Source organism: Leuciscus leuciscus (assembly GCF_965113295.1).
Source record: "Leuciscus leuciscus genome assembly, chromosome: 1".
Lineage (NCBI taxonomy): Eukaryota > Metazoa > Chordata > Actinopteri > Cypriniformes > Leuciscidae > Leuciscus > Leuciscus leuciscus.
Window position 1 is genome coordinate 33,736,305 of NC_138725.1, and position 23,582 is coordinate 33,759,886.

The window sequence follows — 23,582 nt, forward strand, 5'->3', positions numbered from 1 at the left end:
TACGGCCCACATCTGGCACTTGTGGAATACGGATCTGGCCCACATGCAGCGTGGAATGACGGCCCTTGTGTGGCCCACTCCTGTTTGCCAGATCTGGGCCAGAAGCAGGCCATAGCAATGCCACATGTCAGCCAAGAGCAAAGAAATAAACCAGAACTGGACCTTATCTGAGCCACAAAATCTGTGTATATTAAATATGGAGTCATCTCAGCCTTAATAAGCCTGTTAACAAGCAGAATCACTGAAGGAAAGAAGAGAACAGAAAAAGAGACGAGCAGAAACACAAGAACTACAACTGACTTCAGACACAGTCTTAGATGAAATCAACTGAAGAGAAAAAAAGACATTAAATCTGTGAAGATCTCAGCAGAGGAGGATTAAACAACTCCACAAACAGCATTACCAGCTTCACTTCTTACTAACCAGACTGACTTTATTTCTGTCAGACGTCTACAGAAGTTATTATTGAGATTTAACAGAGGTTTAACTCTAATGTGTTTCATTTAAAGTCACCATAACAGTGATAAGTGTTTCCATTAGTTGGGCTCTTAACTCTTACTATATCTTTTGTCTTTTTTGGCCGCTGTGACAGTGTGTGTGTCAAACACATTTGCAGCAGAAAAGAAAGCTAAAGTGAAATGAGTTCAGGTGATGATGGTTATTACCTGTTGATGATTTTATATTCATCATGAAATAACCTTTTTCACTGATGTTTTTGGAATCTAACAATTGTGTTGTTGCATTAATATTGTCACAACACAAACCCTGTGTTACTGCAGAATGAGATCCAGCAATATCATAACAAGATAAAATACTTTATCAAACATGAGCACAAAAAAAAAGATTAATATGACACACACAGACATCAACAATCAGCGTACGAATCTCAACAATGGTGACAATCAAAAGTACTTTGCTGCAATGCATGCTGGGTACCAGCATAGTGCAAAATTCCCAGAATGCATTGCAACGTGAATAAATTATGCAGCTGAATTGTCCTATAATTTTGTTTGATTCTAAATATTTGCTTTTATCTTTTGCTGTTGTTTTTGTTGTGAATTAATAGCTTTTCAGTGATGTTCTGAATTTATCTGTTTATCTAAATATTTGTGATTGTCACCATTGTTGAGATTCATACGCTGATTGTTGATATCTGTGTGTGTCAGCATAGACTAATCTTTTGATCTCATATTTGTTAAAAGCTTTAAACTGATTGTTATAATATTGCTAGATCTCATGCTGCAGTAACACAGGGTTTGTGATGTGACAATATTAATGGATCAACACAATTGTTAGAGTCCAAAATCATCAGTGAATCAGTCTATTTCATGATGATTATAAAATCATCAACAGGAAACCATCATCACCTGATCTCGGTTCACTTTAGCTTTCTTTGCTGCTGCAAATGTGTTTGACAAACACACTGTCACAGCGGCCTAAAAAGATATAAGTTATAATAAGAGTTAAGAGCCCAACTAATGGAAACACTAGTCACTCTTATGGTGACTTTAAATGAAACACATTAGAGTTAAACCTCTGTTAAATCTCAATAAAAACTTCTGTAGACGTCTCACAGAAATAAAGTCAGTCTAGTTAGTAATAAGTGAAGCTGGTAATGCTGTTTGTGGAGTTGTTTAATCCTCCTCTGCTGAGATCTTCACAGATTTAATGTCTTCTTTTCTCTTCAGTTGATTTCATCTAAGACTGTGTCTGAAGTCAGTTGTAGTTCTTGTGTTTCTGCTCGTCTCTTTTTCTGTTCTCTTCTTTCCTTCAGTGATTCTGCTTGTTAACAGGCTTATTAAGGCTGGGATGACTCCATATTTAATATACACAGATTTTGTGGCTCAGATAAGGTCCAGTTCTGGTTTATTTCTTTGCTCTTGGCTGACATGTGGCATTGCTATGGCCTGCTTCTGGCCCAGATCTGGCAAACAGGAGTGGGCCACACAAGGGCCGTCATTCCACGCTGCATGTGGGCCAGATCCGCATTCCACAAGTGCCAGATGTGGGCCGGATCCGGGCCGAAACAATGTTGCTATCTGGGATAGGGCGGAATTTCCTTATATGGGTCCTAAGGGCACTTCTCCGCGGCCCCGCGCGCACTCGTAGACCAGAGAGAGAAGAGAGCGAAAGCAGTACGTTACCTCAAAGCGCTATGCTCGGCTTTTAGGGAAGTCAATGTCACCAAAGAAGTGGGTTTTTGGTTGCCAGGGCAAGACAACCCTGCACAGATTCCCAAAGAACCCAGCGTTAAGGGACCCGTGGATGGAGTTTGTTTTCCTGAGCATAAACGGAGGTTGTGCAATACTGTTTGTTCCCTGCATTTCGACGATGATTGTTTTATAAAAAAAAGCCCAGATCGACGGATTTGCAGATCGTCTAATGCTTAAGGATCGAGCAGTCACAATGATAAAGGTTCGCTATCGCATGCGGTGAGTAAACTGCTTCATAAATGTCTCTCTGTGTTGTTACCATGGTTGTTACTAGCTCGGCGCGTTAGCACACCGCCCACACGGCCCGCCCCCAGCCGCTCGGTTTTTTCCGGAAAGACTCGGTACAGCCTATCTTTCTTTTATAAATATAATCAAACTAAAGACGTTTTGGAGATATGAAGGATGCAATACTACTCTATAGGTACTCAAGATTAACAGGAGATTGAGTGCAAATGAGCATTTCACCCCCCCTTTAAATTAATTTTTTAAAAAGGAAGTTAGAGTTGCGTTTATATATACTTTTTTGTTTAAAAACAAGAAAAAAAATACGTAATTATGAGAAGTGCCCTTTATATCACTTGAGCCCCTGCCCCTCAAAATGTATGTGCACGTCCCTGGTCCTGCACGCGGGAGTGAACGACATCAGGCTGCGCCAGACGGAGGTTCTGAAGAAAGACTTCAGGACTCTGATCGAGACGGTACGCGGCACATCACTTGAAACAACGATCATTGTGTCAGGACCGCTTCCCACGTACCGACTAGGACATGAAAAGTTTAGTAGATTATTTGCGCTAAATGAATGGTTGATGTCATGGTGCAATGAGCAGAAACTGCTCTTTGTAAATAATTGGAATCTGTTTTGGGAGCGTCCTAGGCTTTTCCGTGCTGATGGCTTACACCCAAGCAGATTCGGAGCGGATCTTCTGTCGAATAACATCTCCAAAATGTTAAATACCTTTTGACTAGTAACCAAAAGTCCAAATCACAGTCTCTGCTGCACCAATTTAACTGATATAAATACTAGTGTAGAACATTACATAGAAACTATGTCTATTCCTCATTTAGTGAGATCAAATAATAAATCTACTGCAGGATCTAGGAAAAATCTAATTGTTATTAAAACAGAAAATGTTGCTATTAGTAAACAAAAACAATTTCTAAAGCTAGGTCTTCTAAACATTAGATGACTCACACCTAAGGCAGTTATTGTAAATGAAATAGTCACAGATAATAGCTTCGATGTACTTTGCCTTACTGAAACCTGGCTTAAACCAAATGATTATTTCGGTCTAAATGAGTCTACTCCATCAGGATACTCCTATAAGCATGACCCCGTCTGATTGGTTGTGGTGGCGGTGTTGCAACAATCTATAGAGATATTCTCAATGTTACTCAGAAATCGGGTTATAAGTTTATTTCGTTTGAAGTACTAGTACTAAATGTTACGCTCTTAGATGTTAGAAAAAAATCCCTATTATCTCTAGCCTTGGCTACCGTATATAGACCGCCAGGGCCTTACGCTGATTTCCTAAAAGAGTTTGCAGATTTTCTCTCAGACCTATTAGTCAATGTTGATAAAGCATTAATTGTTGGAGATTTTAACATACACGTAGATAATCCAAATGATGCGTTAGGGGCTGCGTTTACAGATTTATTAAACTCCTTTGGGGTCAAGCAAAACGTTACCGGACCAACTCATCGTTTTAATCATACACTCGATTTAATTATATCACATGGAACCGATCCAACCGATATAGACATCATTCCACAAAGTGATGATGTCACTGACCATTACATGGTAACTTGCATTTTACGTACTCCTGTAATATGTCATGCTGCGCCGCGTTATCGATCAGGCAGAACAATCCTTCCATCCACCATAGATCATTTTTCAAATAGCCTATTTGATCTGTCTCAGCTGCTCAGTGAACCCAAACAAATAGATGAACTAGAGGAATTAACTACCATTCTCTCTGGAAAATTGGATATTGTTGCACCCATTAGATTAAAAAATGTCAGAGAGAAAAGTAAAGCACCCTGGTACAACAATAATACGCATGTTCTAAAGAGAGAAACCCGTAATTTAGAGCGTAAATGGAAACAAACTAATTTAGAGGTCTTTAGAATCGCGTGGAAAGACAGTATGTCACGTTATAAAAAGGCCCTAAAATCGGCCAGGGCTGAGCACCTCCGCAAACTAATAGAAAACAACCAAAACAATCCTAGGTTTTTATTTAACACCGTGGCTAGACTAACAAATAAACAGATGTCACCTGAACAAAATTTTCCTTTACAGTTTAGTAGCAATGATTTCATGACGTTCTTCACTGAGAAAATAGAAAACATCAGAACCACAATTGTAAACGTTCAGTCCTCAATCGCGCCTTTTAATTCAGCCTCAACTATCACCCCGCAAGAACAATTACAGTGCTTTACAACTATAGAACAAAAAGAGTTAAATAAACATATCACTTCATCTAAAACAACAACATGTTTATTAGATCCTATACCAACTAAACTACTGAAAGAAGTGTTACCTGTAGTGGAAGAGCCTCTCCTCAATATTATTAACTCATATTTATCTTTAGGTCATGTTCCAAGAACATTTAAATTGGCAGTTATAAAACCACTCATTAAGAAACCACAATTAGATCATAATAACCTAGCAAATTATAGACCCATTTCAAATCTTCCTTTTATGTCTAAAATACTAGAAAAAGTTGTATCCGCCCAACTGGGCTCTTTCTTGCAAAAAAATTACATCTATGAAAAGTTTCAGCCTGGATTCAGACCGCATCATAGCACTGAAAATGCGCTCGTTAAAATCACAAATGATTTACTATTAGCTTCTGACCAAGGCTGTATGTCAATACTAGTTTTACTTGATCTTAGTGCTGCGTTCGATACTATAGATCACACAATACTCTTAGATCGACTACAAAATAATACTGGTGTTCAAGGACAAGCATTAAGCTGGTTCAGATCATACTTATCTGACCGCTACCATTTTGTCTATTTAAATGGAGAAAAATCGATCATAACTCCAGTAAACTATGGAGTGCCGCAGGGATCTGTGTTGATCTGTCACTTGGAAATATTATAAGGAAACATGGAATTAGTTTCCATTGTTATGCTGATGACACTCAAATCTATATTTCATCACGGCCAGATGAAAACGCTAAATTATCCAAATTGACAGAGTGTGTTAAAGATATAAAAGATTGGATGACGCGCAAGACAGAGGTACTAATCATCGGTTCAAAAAACCGCCCACAAAACCTCTCACACTACAACTTTAACATAGTAGGATGTCCTGTTACTTTATTCTCTACAGTAAAATACCTGAGTGTTATACTATACTGCAACCTGTCTTTTGAAAATAATATTTCATATGTTACAAGAACAGCCTTTTCCCCCCTTAGAAACATTGCTAAGCTACGTAACATGCTATCAGTTTCTGATGCAGAAAAGTTAATTCATGCATTCATGACATCGAGACTAGATTACTGTAATGCTTTATTAGCCGTCCTGCATCCTTAATAAACAAGCTACAGTTAGTCCAAAATGCCGCCGCTAGAGTTCTTACTAGATCAAGAAAATATGATCATATAACACCAATTTTATCATCACTACATTGGTTACCTATAAAGTTCCGTATTAATTACAAGGTATTGCTACTGACTTATAAAGCCCTAAACGGCTTAGCTCCAGACTATTTAACGGACCTTCTATCACCCTATAATCCATCGCGCTCTTTAAGATCACTAAATTCGAGGCTTTTGGTCATACCTAGGATATCTAGGTCCACCAAAGGAGGGAGAGCATTTTCACATTTAGCTCCAAAACTCTGGAATAGTCTTCCAGATACTGTTCGTTGCTCAGACTCGCTCTCCCAGTTTAAAACTAGATTAAAGACGCATCTCTTCAGCCAGGCATTCATATAATACTTTTAATCTTACAGTTAAATCCGACCTCTAGTTCATAGACGCCAGAGGAGAACTGGCCCCCGACTGAGCCTGGGTTCTCCCAAGGTTTTTTTTTCTCCATCAGGTCACCTGATGGAGTTTTTTCGGTTCCTTGCCACTGTTTCCTTTGGCTTGCTCAGTTGGGGATATTTAATTAAATTAATCAATCAACAATACTATTGATCAGCATTACCAAACGTGGACGTTTTCCACTAGAAACAAACATTGATGTATTATTTTAATTTAATACTGTGAAGCTGCTTTGATACAATCTGTATTGTGAATAGCGCTATATAAATAAACTTGACTTGACTTGACCTCAGACCAGCTTGTCTGTAATGGAGGCCAGCAGAAGAGAAAGGCTGTCTCCAAGCAGAGAATGGCCCACTGTATAGTTGATGCCATCGCCTTGGCTTACCAAGCACAAGGCGTGCCTTGCCCGCTCGGGTTGCGAGCTCACTTTACTAGGAGAATTGCATCATCCTGGACACTGGCACGGGATGGCTCGTTGACAGATATCTGTAGAGCGGCTCGGTGACACCCAACATGTTTGCTAGATTCTATAGCCTACTTGTTGAGCTGGTGTCCTCCTGTGTTCTCACCTCAAACGGGTAGAAGCACGGAGAGACCCAGCTCAATTTCGGCTTGCTGCGCCCTAAACTATTGTGCTTATGTTCTCCAGAGCAAAACCTGTTGAGTTCCTCCATCACCCTGGCAGCCGGACTTGGTGGAGCATCTGGAGCAAGGCCTACATCTGTTGTATCTGTAGAACCAGTACTAGGCTGTGTGCCCATATGTAGTGACCGAGGGGATCCATCCATCCATCCATCCATCTTCTTCCGCTTATTCAGGGCCGGGTCGCAGGGGCAGCAGTCTAAGCAAAGATGCTCAGACTTCCCTCTCCCTAGACACTTCCTCCAGCTCTTCCAGGAGGACACCGAAGCATTCCCAGGCCAGCCGGGAGACATAGTCCCTCCAGCGTGTCCTAGGTCTTCCCTGGTGTCTCCTCCCGGTGGGAAGCGCCCAGAACACCTTCCCAGGAAGGCGTCCTGGAGGCATCCGGAACAGATGCCAGAGCCACCTCAGCTGGCCCCTCTCGATGTGGAGGAGCAGCGGCTCTACTCTGAGCTCCTCCCGAGTGACCGAGCTTCTCACCCTATCTCTAAGGGATCACCCAGACACCCTGCGGAGAAAGCTCATTTCGGCTGCCTGTATCCGGGATCTTGTCCTTTCGGTCATGACCCAAAGCTCATGACCATAGGTGAGAGTAGGAACGTAAATTGCCCAGTAAATCGAGAGCTTCGCCTTGCGGCTCAGCTCTTTCTTCACCACGACAGACCAGTACATCGACCCGCAGTACTGCAGAAGCTGCACCAATCCGTCTGTCAATCTCCCGTTCCATCCTTCCCCCACTCGTGAACAAGACCCCAAGATACTTGAACTCCTCCACTTGAGGCAGGAACTCTCCACCAACCTGAAGTGGGCAAGCCACCCTTTTCCGGCTGAGAACCATGGCCTCGGATTTGGAGGCACTGATTCTCATCCCAGCCGCTTCACACTCGGCTGCAAACCGTCCCAGTGCACGCTGAAGGGGTGCAGTGTGCACGCTGAAGTGCACTGAGAGGATCCCATATGCATTTATCCACAGTATATAAACAGAAGCCAAGACAGTGTCTTTCCCTTAGGGGAGCCCCCCTTTGATGAGGCTAGAGTCACCTCAAAGTCATTCCATATTTAGTAAGGCCCTACAGAGTTAGTCCATAGGTAATCTCCACTAAACTCCCTGTGGGTAGGATGTGGCTTCCGCAGCGTTCTTTTTCCAGTGGAAAGGACACGCTTTCCCAGTTTTTTTTCCAATAGTCTCATTGAGTAAAGTCATGGGGAACAGCAGTGATTGACATTCTCTCCACAAGCACTGACCCATCTCCCATCTCTCGGCTCCTCAGGGAAAACCTGAAGATGCGATGCACCTTCTGCTCATTATATACTCGCACTGGGAGGCGGAGCAGCTGATGCAAATATCACAATGTGCATTGGCTTGTTTAGTTACATTTAAAGTAGATTGGTCTCTCTAGCGAGATTCCTATTCCTATTCGTCGATCAGCCCGACGTGTTGTCTCCGTTCCCTCCCTCCTTCACGTAACCGAGACGTTCAAACACCAGACCATTCGAAAACACAAACATTAAATGCAGATCTATGTATTTATTCACTAACATAAAGACTCATATTGTATTACAGTCGATCTAGGATGAAACTTAACAATCACTTTAAAAGTGAGTTCTATATCGATCAATTAAACTTTTTTAAGATTTGCATTTGATTTCTGGACATCATAATGTTATTTTTTGTGCATTTGTTATTTTAACCTGTAATACAGACCTTTTCACAGCTTTTTATACCTATCGTGGCACTGCTCTCAATAAGGTCTAAAGCCTTGTATTGCACCCCTGCCACCAAACACACACACACACTTACACACTCCTGACCCATTTAAAAAAAAATAATAATTACACCACTGTTCTCCACCCTGCACTGTGAATGATTCAGTGTATTCAGTATAAAATGAGAAAAGTACAATAGTTTGTGTTATTAGTTTAGTCTGATTGTGTTTGTCTACAATTGTGAGTTAAGTTAAGGTAAGAACACATTTTTTTATTGAGAAGTAAAAGCAGAAATACAGATTTTCAAAGGGTTCAGTAGGGGATATGACAAAATAATTGGTAGAACCTCTCTATGATTTAATTGGTCAGACGACACTGTTTCACACTTGAGAGTCTATCTAATCCAAACGCAGCGTAGAGCGGCTGAGTGAATGTGGCCTGGACTCTGTGGATGAGTCTCATTGTGTCTGAGACGCTGTAGAAGGACAAAATCCCTGTGCCGTGATCCACATACACTCCTATTCTACTGCTGGACACTACAGGGAGAACAGTCTCAATGTTATTGTGACAGAATGAGCAGAAAGTGGGAGTGCAGTACAAAGTTACAAACTACACGAATGATCATTAAACCCGCTATACTTTCAGGACCATTTCCCTTCCTGCTGATGCTCTTGCATGTCACTCCTATAACCACTCCTAATCTCCCATCTCCACTCCACTCCACCTCCCAGTAACAGCGTCCAGTAACACTCTCCACACACAATGCCTCGGCCCAATAATCAAATCTGTCTGAATGATCAGGATACGGCTGAATTGTGTCAGCGAAAGTGATCTCTGTGTTTCCCTCAGACAGACGGAGACAATTATTCACTGAGTTCAGATCCAGAGTCAACAGACGGAAATCTGATGGAGATAAACACATAATCACTCATGTCCTTCCATCATTATTAGCACATTAACACACATAACACCTAACATTAGCTCATAACACATTAGCAGGATCTATTAGTTTTATACTATAAACTAATCATTTAACAGGTAACATGTATGTTATCACCTATAAACATAGTAATGTGTTACTTTCATTTATTCTTCCTGCAGGGTAAAGTCAACCCCATTTACAAATATCTATTCATGATAAAAAATTGTTGTACTTGTGTTACAAGCATCAAATATGGTTCAATTTTCAGTAAATGTCTATTTATGTCCATCAACATATTTTCTATGAAAATGAATTAAGTAAAAATTATTCCTCTCCATCTTGATGACATGCCTTTTCAGTCATTTAATAAATTAATAATACAAATTTGTTGATTCAGGGTTGCTGCACACTTTTTAAAGTCAAATTTAAGGCTTTTTAAGACCTGAAGAAATCAAAATGAATACCGTACATTAGGGGTGTGCAATATTGACAAAAATATATCTCGATAGTTTCAAAGTTTTGTTGATAATAATTAGATGATATTTTACTGACTGTGTTTTTGTGCTGGGACCATGGCTGGTTTAGGCCTGTTGTTGACAGCAGACTCACGAAGATATTCATATTATTTATTATTCTATGCAGTGGTCAGTTCACAGCAGTGACAGAAATCAACATATTTACCACCTTAAATTGATTTCCAGGGGCATTTTCACCTACATATGGAAATTTTTTCTAAACGTATTTAGACCTTTTATGTCAAATTCTAACATTCAAATAAAATTCTATTAGAATAGCACAGTACCACTGTCAAATTAAATAATTAAATCAAAATCCATCTTTGCAGTGCAGAGGTGACACAGAAGTGGCATCAGAACTGGCATTAATATATTTACAATTGCATAAATAAAGTTATTCAATATTTAAATATGTATGAAATTATTTATAATTTTAACGTTTTAATCAACGGGTACTTTAAATATGACACTAAAACCGCCAGTAGGTGGCGGCAAGTCACTGTCTTAATAAGCGAGTTGTTGGAGTCATTTATTCAACCGATTTGTTCAAATGGCTGATTCATTCAGGAAAAGCAAGTGATTGTTCATTGAATCATTAAAATGATTCGTTCAAAACGCGGATTTCAGTCAAAAAATGCACAGGAAAACGGCACTCTTGCTCATGTGATATTCTAATATAACAACATAATATAAATATAAGACAAAAACTCATTTGGGGACATACCTAAAACTGCACACATCACGCAGTGAAAGCACGAGAGACAAATGCGATGTCAGCTCGCAGTGCCTCGTACATAGTTAAAACAATGATTACAATATCATCATAGTTCATAGACAATATTGCACACTCCTAAGCTTTAAAGACTTAAAGACTTTTTAAGGATCCGTGGGGACCCTGTGATTATTTTTATTATTGATTTTATAATTCGTTTGTTGTAGCCAATGCAATGTAACACAAAAAGTAAAAGAGGCCATTAACTAGTCATTATTAATCAAACTTATGTTCATAGTAACTCACATTGTAGAAACTCTTCTCTGGTCTGATATTCAGGGGCGCCAAAATCCTGGCTGGATTTCACTATGGAAACAAAACACATCTGCAGTTTAATTATCATTGAGAATGTATATGCATATATATGATACTGAACTCATTTCTGAGAATAGACGTCTTTACCTATTCTATATGACTTTTCTATAGTCTCTCTGCCGAACTGCAGAAGTTTGTCTCTGAGTTGAGAGACTGATTTCACTATGTTGTCGAAAGACAGATGAGAACTGATACTGAAGCCATCTGTAGATCCAGAGAGATATACAAGAGACGGCAAACTCTACAGACACAAAAACAAAAACTCCCTGTAATTACAGAAGCTTGTGTTTTTGAATTACAGAAGTCCTCAGTGTTTGAGAAGAACTCTGTTACCTGGAGGAAATGAACATGATCGTGTGTGTGTGAAAGCTTCTTCAGCTCAGTGTCTCTCCTCCTCAGATCATCGATCTCCTGTTTCAGTCGCTCCAGTCGTTCTTCAGCTCGACTCACTGCAGATCTTTCCTGATCTCTGATCAGCTGCGTCACCTCTGAGCGACGTATCTCAAAGGAGTGGATGAGCTCAGTGAAGATCCTCTCACTGTCCTCCACTGCCGTCTGTGCAGAGCGCTGTTACACACACACACACACACACACACACACACACACACACACACACACACACACACACACACACACACACACACACACACACACACACACATCACACAGTGATCTAGTAGAGCTCCAGCACTGGAGGAAAGTCCAAACTGAGACTCAAACTTCTCTTCTTCTCCAAACTCACCTTATGAGACGCCACAGCCTCTATCAGCGCCTGAAGATCTTTCTCTATGTGCTGGATTCTCGTCTGGATGTTTCTCTGTGTTCCTGCAGAAAACAAAAATATGATTAAATTTACACTACCAATAAAATGTTTGGGGTCAGTAAGATTTTTTTACGTTTTTGAAAGAAGCCTCTCATGCTCACTAAGGCTGCATTTATTTGATCAAAAATTTAGTAAAAACTGCAATATTGTGAACAGTGTTGGATGTCGTTCATTACCAAGTAATTAAGTACTGTAATTTAATTATTTTTCCCTTGAAAAAGGGATTACTCTTTTTTTTGTAATTTAATTATTAACTTTTGATGTAATTGCATTAAATACGGTATAGAACAATTATATATAAAACAGTGGATTTAACATCAACATTTAACGTACATTGTTAAAATGTATGTTTTTATGTAACCTTCTCCCTTTAAATGCTTTGGTCAGTTCAAGAATTATACAATTTTATATTGTTTCTTTGAAATAATTAAAAGAACGGTTTCATTTCTATCCTGTATTGTTTAACTGGTCCAGATTGATATAATTACACTTGAAATAAAAATTACACTGTTGAAGATGTAAATAATTCATTAGTAACTTACCCAACAGTGATTGTGAAATATTATTAGAAATAACGGTTTTCTATTTTCTGTCAAAACACAAATAATGAAGTTAGCTTCTCTGATCGAGAGATTCAGTAGGGAGTATAGGGTTCCATAGACTAGTCAACTTTAATGCTCTGCCATGACGCTTTTAAGCTTGATGTCGACTAGTCTTTGATCATGTGATTTTGAAACTAACAACATATAACAAGACCTTTGGACTGTTCTGACTTCATGTGCCATATTTTTTCTAACTGATTGGACTTAAGGTTTTTGTAAAAAAAAATAAAAAAAAAAATAAAAAAATCGATCTAAACTCCCCCAAAAATCTCAGAGATTTACATTTTCTGTAATACTAATACGGTCCTATAGAGGGGGCCAAAGGATAAGAAATCTTTGAAGTCCGCTTTTACGATCAGTTTCCAAAGGGATACTCCACTTTTTTTGGAAATAGGCTCATTTTACAACACCCCCAGAGTTAAACAGTTGAGTTTTACCATTTTCGAATCCATTCAGCCGATCTCCGGGTCTCGCGGTACCACTTTTAGCATAGCTTACCATAGATCATTGAATCGGACAAGACCATTAGCATCTCTCTCAAAAAAATGACCAAAGAGTTTCAATATTTTTCCTATTTAAAACTTGACTCTTCTGTAGTTACATCGTGTACTAAGACCGACGGAAAATGAAAAGTTGCGATTTTCTAGGCTGATATGGCTAGGAACTATACTTTCATTCCTGCGTAATAATCAAGAAACTTTGCTGCGGTACCATGGGTGCAGCAGGCGTAATGATATGACGCAGCACCTGAAAATAGTCCCCAGCTCTGTAACTTCCAACGTGACCGGGACTAAGTTTGTCTAACCTATTAGACCTATTTTCAGGCGCTGCGTCATATCATTACGCCTACTGGAATCATGGTACAGCAGCAAAGTTACGGCAGCAAGTTTACATTTTCCGTTCGTCTAAGTACACGATGTAACTACAGAAGAGTCAAGTTTTAAATAGGAAAAATATCGAAACTCTTTGGTCATTTTTTTGAGAGAGATGCTAATGGTCTTGTCTGATTCAATGATCTATGCTAAGCTATGCTAAAAGTGGTACCGCCAGACCTGGGCCCGTATTCATAAAGATTCTAAGAATCCTCTAAGAAAACTCTTAATTTAGCTTAAAAACTTTTACGTAGGAGTCTTAGCTTAAAAGCGATTCAGGACCGATCTTAGAGCAACTCTGAGTAAGGAAAAGACAAAAACTTTCATCTTAGTAAGGAGGCGGGGTTGACCCCGTTGCTATGTATGACACAATCTTTTGAAGACTATGATTGGTTGGTTGTCCAAGAAAAAAAAAAAAAAAAGTGATTTTAAGTATAGGGTCTATTCTAAGCCTTCACTTTGAAATTACATGCGTAATTTTTCCTATTTGACCGTTCTCACACACACACACACACACACACACACACACACACACACACACACACACACACACACACACACACACACACACACACACACACACACACACACACATTATATATGTGTATATAAATCCTTTTTTTTATTTACCATGCTGTTAATTTCCTATAAGGTATTTGATTGGAAAGGGTGGAACAATTTTTATCATTCTAAGCCAATTACACTAATTGCTGGCATGTCTATTTAAGTGGTGGTTTGAATGTTGGTTTTAATGTATCAAACATGGAATTTTCCCAGTTGCCAAATATCGTAATGTAGTGATTACTTTCATTTCTGGCGCTATGGCATTTCTGCGCTGTGTCGGAGATGTTAGCGTGTCTCTAATAAGATCAGTCACAAACATGATCCCTGCACGATCTTATCTATAGAGTCTTATTAACTCACTGTTATTCATTGTCTGCAACACATCTCTTCTCCCTCTTCGTCTTTCTGACATGTTCTCCTCTGCTAAAGAAACTCTTAAGCCTCCTAAAAGTCCTCGTCCGTGCTCCTAACAATTTTGACCTTAAGACCTCTTTTAAGGGTTAAGATGCTTTCTGAATTACTTTTTTCTTTACTAGGATTTTTTCTTTAATTTTAAGAGTAAACGCCCACATTTCTAGGAATTTTCTTAGAATTTTGTCACTAGGAGCTACTCTTTGCATTAAGATTCTTTATGAATACGGGCCCAGGAGTTCAGCTGAATGGATTCGAAAACGGTAAAACTCAACTGTTTAACTCTGGGGGAGTTGTAAAATGAGCCTATTTCCAAAAAAAGTGGAGTATCCCTTTAATATGACAAATAAATGCATAATCCGAGCGCTCCACAATTTATGTTTGTTTATACCATCTGAATGCTCAATATTGAACATTGAAATGCATGTTTAACACAGTTTATTGCTTAAAAACTGGAAAGTTCCAGCATATATTCCTTTCTGTTTTTGAAGTAAGCTGTTCACAAGGCGACACGAGTTCAAGCCTCAGCTCGAGGTTCAGGCTTCTCAAGCCAACATCAAAATTTGTTCACAAACTTTAGCCTCTAGTTGCAAATAGTGGCATGCTGCAAAGCATTTCCATTTATTGCATTTTTATAATGACGCCATCAGCAATTAGTCAACGTCGACATGACTTTAATCACATAACAGTTGACTTAAAAAAGGAAGTTGTTTAACCCATAGTATGAAGCAGTACCTGTTCCTCTGTCCTCGCTGCTGCAGTTGATACAGTGTCATGATTTTTGTGTTCATCCACCAAACACAGCATACAGATACACCGCTGGTCGGTACGGCAGTAAATCTCCAGCATTTTACCATGTTGAGGACAGATCATCTCCTGCAGTCGTCCAGTGGCGTCCATCAGATTGTGTCCTTTACCTCTGAAGAGACTCTCATGCTGTTCAAGGTGAATTTGACAGTAAGAGCTTCGACAATCCAGACACGACTTCACTGCTTTCTGTTTATTTCCAGTGCAGGAGTCGCACTGCACATCTCCAGATCCAGTGTGAGGAACCGCAGGAGCAGGAACAGGAGCAGATTGGAGTCTCGTCGCCTTGAGTTTCTCCACCATTTCAGCAAACACCACATTCTTACCTAAAACAGGTCTTGGTGTGAAGGTCTGGTTGCATAAAGGACATTTGCAGATTCTCTCCCGATTCCAGTAGTCTGAGATGCAGCTCATACAGTAACTGTGTCCACAGGGAATCGTTGTGGTGAGTATTTTTGTAAATCTACTGCAAGTATATTTGATTGCTTTTTTCTATTTTCAGCATTCCCCTCTCTTAAGGCTGGGTAAAAAAATATTGATTTCTCGATTTAAATCGATTCTCATTTTTACAAATATCGATTCTTAAATACTAGGAATCGATTAGTCATCCTGTTTTCAGTTGATGAATGAATGGAACATTGTAGCGCACATCCCATCCAATAACTCACAATAATTTGTGTTTGCGATACAATTAATCGTGCAGTTCTAGTTATTTCCTTAACTAAGACGAGTTGATACATACCTCTCTCATCTCAGTGCGTGCACTCAATCGCTCTAGTGCGCGGCGACACTTTGATCGCACTTAGCTTAGCCCAGTTCATTCATTAGGAACCAAACAGAGATGAAGTTAGAAGCGACCAAACACCTCCACGTTTTCCCTATTTAAATACAGTTACACGAGTAGTTATACGACCAAGTATGGTGACACAAAATAAAACGTGGCGCTTTTCTAAGCAGGTACTTGAAGTAATATTCTATTCTAAATAGCACTTGAAGTTGGGAGCACTTCGACTGTGTGTGCATGTGTTCGCTTGTTCGGGAAGTCGCAGTGACATAAACCGTTACATTCCAATAATTTTGAAAGAACAAAGTGTTTTGGGCTAAAAATCAACTTAAACTATTACACAGTGTAGCTTTAATTATTGCTTCTCGACTCCCTTTGCCATTGTATGCTACTGCGACAAAGCATGTCGGTACATTATTATAGGTTATAGTCTATTGCTGAACTGATGCCAAATCGTCCCTGTCTGCATCGTGATGCATCATAGAATTTCGACACCCCTATTGCATATGGACATATATTTTGAGGCAATCATTCCACATCGTCACATAGCATGTTTTATTGAGTTTTGAGAAAAATACTTGTAAAGTTTCAGAAAGCACAGATCCAAAAAAAACATTCTGTGATTATCCATACGCCTGCCGTAAGGTTGCTGACCACTTCACAATTGGATATCTTGGATCTAAACTTGTAGGACTACCATCCACAATAGAACTGAGGTCTAACAGTAATCTCATTTTGTCTGTGGATTCTGCAGGATGGTGACGAAGCCTTCATCCAAAAATCCACAGAGGAGACCACAGTGGGAATTTACATTCTAAAATTCCGTGACAGATCAGACGACATCGGGATTATCCTGGAAGGCCAGAACATCTTGCAAGGCTTAGACAACTTTGCATTAGCTACGGCAATGCTTTTTGGTCTTATGTATGCCTTAAATCTCAACTACCCACCTGAAATGAAAAGTACATTTGAGGTACTGCAGAAGATAGTCATGGAGCTGGAAGGCTCCACTCTATCCAAGAAAGCACAAGTTCTCAGAAACAGACTCTATGAGTGAGCTGTTTCCATGGTACGGCAGGATGGACACAAGGTAGTTTCCCATTTCTTGCAATAAGGACCATTTCCTTTACATTTCACACACTCACAAAGAACTTGCTTTGGTAAAAAGTTGAATGTGTTTGATATGAGTAGGTTGGCCACTGTTTATTTTTATGGTTGTTTTAACATGTGCATAGTTTTTGGTTAAACCTATTGGTTAAAAGGACACTCTGATAAGAGTAAAGTGTGATAAGAGTAAAGTGTGATAAGAGTAAAGTGTGATAAGAGTAAATGACAAAGTGTGATAAGAGTAAATGACAAAGTGTGATAAGAGTAAATGACAAAGTGTGATAAGAGTAAATGACACTAAAGTGTGATAAGAGTAAATGACAAAGTGTGATAAGAGTAAATGACAAAGTGTGATAAGAGTAAATGACACTAAAGTGTGATAAGAGTAAATGACAAAGTGTGATAAGAGTAAAGTGTGATAAGAGTAAATGAGATAAGAGTAAAGTGTGATAAGAGTAAATGACAAAGTGTGATAAGAGTAAATGAGATAAGAGTAAAGTGAGATAAGAGTAAATGACAAAGTGTGATAAGAGTAAATGAGATAAGAGTAAAGTGAGATAAGAGTAAATGACAAAGTGTGATAAGAGTAAATGAGATAAGAGTAAAGTGTGATAAGAGTAAATGACAAAGTGTGATAAGAGTAAATGAGATAAGAGTAAAGTGAGATAAGAGTAAAGTGAGATGCTGTCATTGTTCATTGACATTTGTTCATGGATTTTAAGCTTTTTAACACACAGAACTACTTGCTTCTGTAGCCCTACTGTTAAAAGAAATACATCAATTTGACTTCTCTTATGCTTTTAAAATTGAAAACAAAAATGTCAAGGTATGCTTTGGACTACTTGATACTCATACTACTTGATACTTATACTGTTAACATTTTCCTCTACACATGTTTGACGGTGTCCTTGTCTTCTACTGTTTTTGTTTTTGTTTTTTGTTTTTTGCTGTTTACTGTATCTGAATGATCATTACTGTTCACCTTTTTCACAGCATGTTTGACTGTGTCTTGTCTTTGACTTAAAGTGATGAGTAAACTTACATGAGTACAAATGTGCTGTCATTGTTCAAAATCCACACAGAAAGCTTACTTCTAATAGCACTTACTGTGTAAAAAATTGATTGTAAATGTAAAAAATAATACAGTGATTTGATTCAAGAAATGTGTTTGCTTGTCTTGCTGCTAAACTGTACAGTAATGTTGTGAATGTACTTAAAAACAAGTAGATGTAGAAAAATACATTTATTGCTTAAAGTCAGCTTATAGTATTCTAAAACTTAATCAGGTTAGTTTTATTTATTGGAAACCACAGCATATATGAATGGAAAAACATAAAATGTTTTAGTTTAACAAGCACAAATTATGTATCTTGAACATATATAAATCATGTTTATTAAAACAAACAAATTATGCATCTTTAACATACAAAAATCATGTTTGTTTAACAAGCACATATTATGTATCTTTAACATATATAAATCATGTTCGTTTATCAAGCACAAAATATGTATCTTAACATATAAAAATCATGTTCATTTAACAAGTACAAATTATGTAGCTTTAACATGTATAAATCATGTTGCGTAAACCTAACTTTATTATGTGCAATCAATGTACATATTTTTTTTATGTTAATCCAACAGATTTTTTTTTCGGTGTATATACACTCTTTTTTGTTTAGGCACACACACACATCAATATTTTGCATATGAATCTCAGCAATGGTGACAAACAGATCACCTCTGATCATAAGCTCTATTCATGCAGCAAGGTATGATGGGAGCCATGAATGAGTTTTGATTGGTGGCACCCAGAATGCACTGCAACATGCTTTATAAATGTCACCATTGTTGAGATTCACAGGCTGATTATTGATATATGTGTGACTCTTTTTTTGTATAGGAGAAACTTTTTAGAAATTATTTGGATTACATTGTAAAAGTTAAAAATATTATGCCGTACAAGGCCAGTGCTGCTATTATTAATATAGTTAATCTAACTAAATTGGACTCTATATGAGTTCAGGTCAAATGATTGTGAAATAATGATCATGTTAAAACACAACCAACACCATCAGATCACCTTTTCTCTTTGTTCATCTGGCTGTTATAACTCATGTACAGCAGCCAAACAAAATCAAAAGTTAATGATTTAAGGGTCAAGAGACCAACTAAAACACACACTGATCTCCACAATGGTGACTTTAATGGTTTTCTTCTTCAGTGATTCTGCTTGTTAACACCAGGTGTCTTCAATGTTGGCAATAAAATATATTTTGTAAATTTTACTCTTTTTAAATGGTTAACTTTTAAGGAATTAATTTGATTAAGTATTACTCAATTCTAATTTGTTAAATTTAATTAATAATATTGCTTGTAATCTGTTGCCTCAATTTTATTGATTAGATATCAATAAAATCAATGTATTCTTTTTTACAGTGAGAAGGTTAAATGTAAACTAAGATATAATGTTTTAACTGTAACATTTTGAGGATGTTTTCAGAGAATGTTATCCTATACAGCAAAAACTCCAGTGTTAAAAGTTTTATTGAAAATTAACAGAGGTTTAACTCTAACGTGTTTCATTTGAAGTCACCATAAGAGTGATTAGTGTTTCCATTAGTTGGGTTCTTAACTCTGAATATATATTTTGTCTTTTCTGGCAGTTGTGACAGCGTGTTTGTTAAACACATTTGCAGCAGCAAAAAAACCTAAAGTGAAATGAGATCAGGTGATGATGGTTACCTGATGATGGTTTTATAATCATCACAAAGTATCCTGCTCCACTGACGAATTTCAAATGTAACAATTGTGTTACATTAATTTTTATCATAATTACAAACCCTGTGTTACTGTAGAATGAGATTCAGAAATACATTATGTACACATCTATTTTTTTTCAAAATACAAACCCTATATTACTGAAGCATGAGATACAGCAGTACTATAGATATCAGTTAGAAGAATTTTATAAACTTGAGCACTAAATGTTAATCTACTATGACAAACATCAACAATCAGCGTATTAATCTCAACAATGGTGACAATCAAAAGTACCTTGCTGCAGTGCATGCTGGGTACCAGCATAGTACAAAACTCCCAGCATGCATTGCAACATGAATAAATTATGCAGCTGAATTGTCCTATTATTTTGTTTAATTCTAAATATTTGCTTTTATTTTTTGCTGTTGTTTTTTTAGTGACATTTAGTAGCTTTTTTGTAATGTTCAGAATTGATCAGTTTATCTGAATATTTTTGATTGTCACCATTGTTGAGACACATATGCTGATTGTTGATAAGTGTGTGTGTCATGTGATAGGTACAAACATTTTCTCATGTTTGCTAAAATGTTTTAACTGATAGATATAATTCCGCTTGATCTCATGCTGCAGTAACACAGGGTTTATGATATTAATTGAACAAAACAATTTTATTATACATAGAACATCAGTGATTCAGCATTATGATTACAACGCCATCAACAGGTTACCAACATCACCTGCCCTGATTAAATTATGCTTTCTTTGCTGCTGTAAATGTGTTTGACAAACACACTGTCACAGCAGCCAAAAAAGACAAAAAACATAATTGTTAACATAAGAGTTAAGAACCCAACTAATGGAAATGCTAATCACTGTTATGGTAACTTCAAATTAAACACATCTCAATAAGGAGTTCTAACAGAAATAAAGTCAGTCTGGTTAGTAATAAGTGAAGCTGGTAATGCTGTTTGTGGAGTTGTTTAATCCTCCTCTGCTGAGATCTTCACAGATTTAATGTCTTCTTTTCTCTTCAGTTGATTTCATCTAAGGCTGTCTCTGAAGTCAGTTGTAGTTCTTGTGTTTCTGCTCGTCTCTTTTTCTGTTCTTTTCAGAGGTGTAAAGTCCAGGTTCAGAAAGTAAAAGTCCTCCTCAGTATTTTGTTCCAATCACCTGGATTTGCTAATTAGCAGTTTTTCAGCCAGGAGATAGAAATCAGCTGACTGAGTTCATGGGTGGAATAAACATATGGCAGGACTTCTACTTTCTGACCCCTGGACTATACAACTCTGCTCTTGTGCCACCTTTGGAGTGTAAATTTACCAAAATAATGTAAATGTTAAATAGATGATACAAATTTTTTTTTTTTCATATCACATGTATTAAGTACCATGATAAATCAGCAACAATGAGATGATATTAATTCTCTTGTTTTCTAATTGATAAATTAACAGCTGGAATTCTAAAGATCTCAGATATGATAGCATCTTATTAATCTAAAAATGGTTGGAGTGGGAACTGATCATGAGACGTGAAGAAAATGTAGATGTAGTCATATTCATGTGAGTCTTTTGGTAGAATTGAATGAAATTCTTGATTACTTGTGAAAAATGTGTTGTTGTTTTTTTTGTTGTTTTTTTACAATCAATTATGAAAACCTTTTCTAGAGCTCTAAAACAAAATCAAGACTTTGAAAAAAGCATGATTTTTAATTACTCCAACTTATAATATACATTGTATACTGTTCAATGTACCAAACTCTTCCTAATGTGAGATTATGGCAATCCTATAAATTGTAGAAACATTATTAAAATTGGCACCCTGATAGAGGTGGGTATTTAGACCAATGAACAATTTTGGGCTCTCTAGGACCAACTCCGTAGCAGCACTACTAAAATGTATATTCTTTAGATAACTTTTGAATACTATCATGGCCTAGACAAAAAATAATTTGTTTACTTATCACAATTCATTCTTACATTAAGAATACTATAGTCACCTTTTTTTTTTTTTTTTACTGTATATTCCTCCTTAAAATTTTGTCTGATTATTGCCTAAATTGACTCAGAATCTCTGCACCAAATTGCACAGAAATGACTAAAACAGATTTTGTGAATTAATGTAATATTAAACATTTTCAAAAACCAATTTTTGACATTTCTTTTGGTTTCACTCATTTAATGTCATTTCTGTTTCTTTTCTTGCTCTGGTATTTTTATATTTTGTATGAAATATTATGTTGTAGTTATCTGAAGTGTTAGGCTAGAGCATTTGCAAGTCAAATTGCACTTGACGAGATGAATCTGATATCTGTAAAATATAAAAAAATAATGCATTAGTTTTAAAGCAATAACATTATCCCAAAGGTAGGCTAGTTGAGGATTTTAGAGAATTGAGCACATTTCCTTCTTTAAAAAAAAGAAAGAAAAACTGATAAATTCTTATTGTAGCAGTGTTAACAATAAGGCTTACAATGAGCTTTCATTAGTGACTAGTAGTTAATTTTTTTAATAGATCGTAGTCTATCCGTGATTCCTACTGACTAATGTTAGACTTTCGGCGCGCGTGCGATTTGCGGATTACTTGCAAGTTTAACCACCATTGACCTGAAAGATTATCATTTGCAAAAGTTTTGTCTTGATAGTTTGGACTTTAATTATTTTTATTTTTTTACTCTTTTGGCCTGGTCCAGCCTTTCAAGGGTCCGTTTTCTCTGTTTTGCCATGTGCCTCCTTCGGGCCACACCAACAGCAGGTGGTATCTCCTGGATAAAACATCTATTAACTTGTTAATATAATTGATTTTAAAGTTAGGACATGCAATACAGATACAGATTTAACTACTGTGATTTTAAAAATATCTTAAGATTAAATAAAACCACTTTTCCTAAAGTAGAACACAGTCTTCTTTTCAATTAATGATATATGCATTATTTATAACTACTTGCATACATCATTCTTTATTCTTTCAAGTAGACATATAATGAATAAAATATAATGAATCCTTATTAAAGCTATTAATGAGCAGTGAATGCTTTTCTTTTGTTGCTTGATCAATATTAGGACCCAATAAGGACACAGACCGCATTAGGTTTATTACCCCTCACTTTAAGACATCAGATCATTTCCATACATTTACTGACAATGTAGATTGTGTCCAAATAAGTTCAGGGAGTAAAGTAAATGGAAAAGTTGTTATATTACAACAGAACACTGAAGCAAACATTTTTCTTCAGAAAATTGTGTTATAATTTGAACGTAAACAACAAATGAAAACAATATAACAAGTAATGACAAAGTGCAATATAAATACTAACAATACAAAATTTAGAGTGTAAATGAACAAAATGGTTCAAATAATTTTCACAAACTAAATACAAAAAGAAATAAACAGTGCAAATGAAGAAATGGTTCATTGAGGGTAATATACTGAGTGCTAATAAACAAATAGTGCAAATAATCTTCACAAACTAAATACAAATAGATAAATAAACAGTGCAAATGAGACAAATCTTCTCAAACTATGTACGTTACATAATATGATAACCAAACTGGATTGCGTGACGACAGTCCTAAGGTTTCAATTCTAACACATCCTCCGATCATAGACAGTATATAAACTGGACACAGCGACCCCATTGGATTCAATGGAGACAAGTGAAGTCAATTAGAAGCACTCACTTCCTGATGGTCGAGAGTACTGCGCAGACTCAAACTGAGCTTGACGATGTAGATGTGACGTGAGCAACCCGTCTTTCTACTAGCCTAG

At 37.2% G+C, this 23,582-nt stretch overlaps 1 protein-coding gene and 1 long non-coding RNA gene across 2 annotated transcripts in view; both read right to left on the minus strand.

The window, feature by feature from the left end:
• Positions 1–11,028: 11,028 nt before the first annotated feature.
• LOC309495749 (E3 ubiquitin-protein ligase TRIM47-like) lies at positions 11,029–15,771 on the minus strand (the record flags this gene model as incomplete). Its single annotated transcript, XM_082165585.1, has 7 exons — positions 11,029–11,075; positions 11,172–11,325; positions 11,418–11,651; positions 11,827–11,941; positions 13,374–13,414; positions 15,092–15,626; positions 15,734–15,771. Coding segments are annotated over 7 exons (1,164 nt in total), but the record flags the coding sequence as incomplete, so codon positions are not given.
• Positions 15,772–20,993: 5,222 nt separating this feature from the next.
• The window catches only part of LOC309478235, a 60,287-nt gene continuing 57,698 nt past the window's right edge, over positions 20,994–23,582 (minus strand). The window contains exon 3 of the long non-coding RNA XR_014198890.1: positions 20,994–21,118. This is a non-coding gene — a long non-coding RNA (uncharacterized lncRNA). The remainder of the gene's footprint in view (positions 21,119–23,582) is intronic.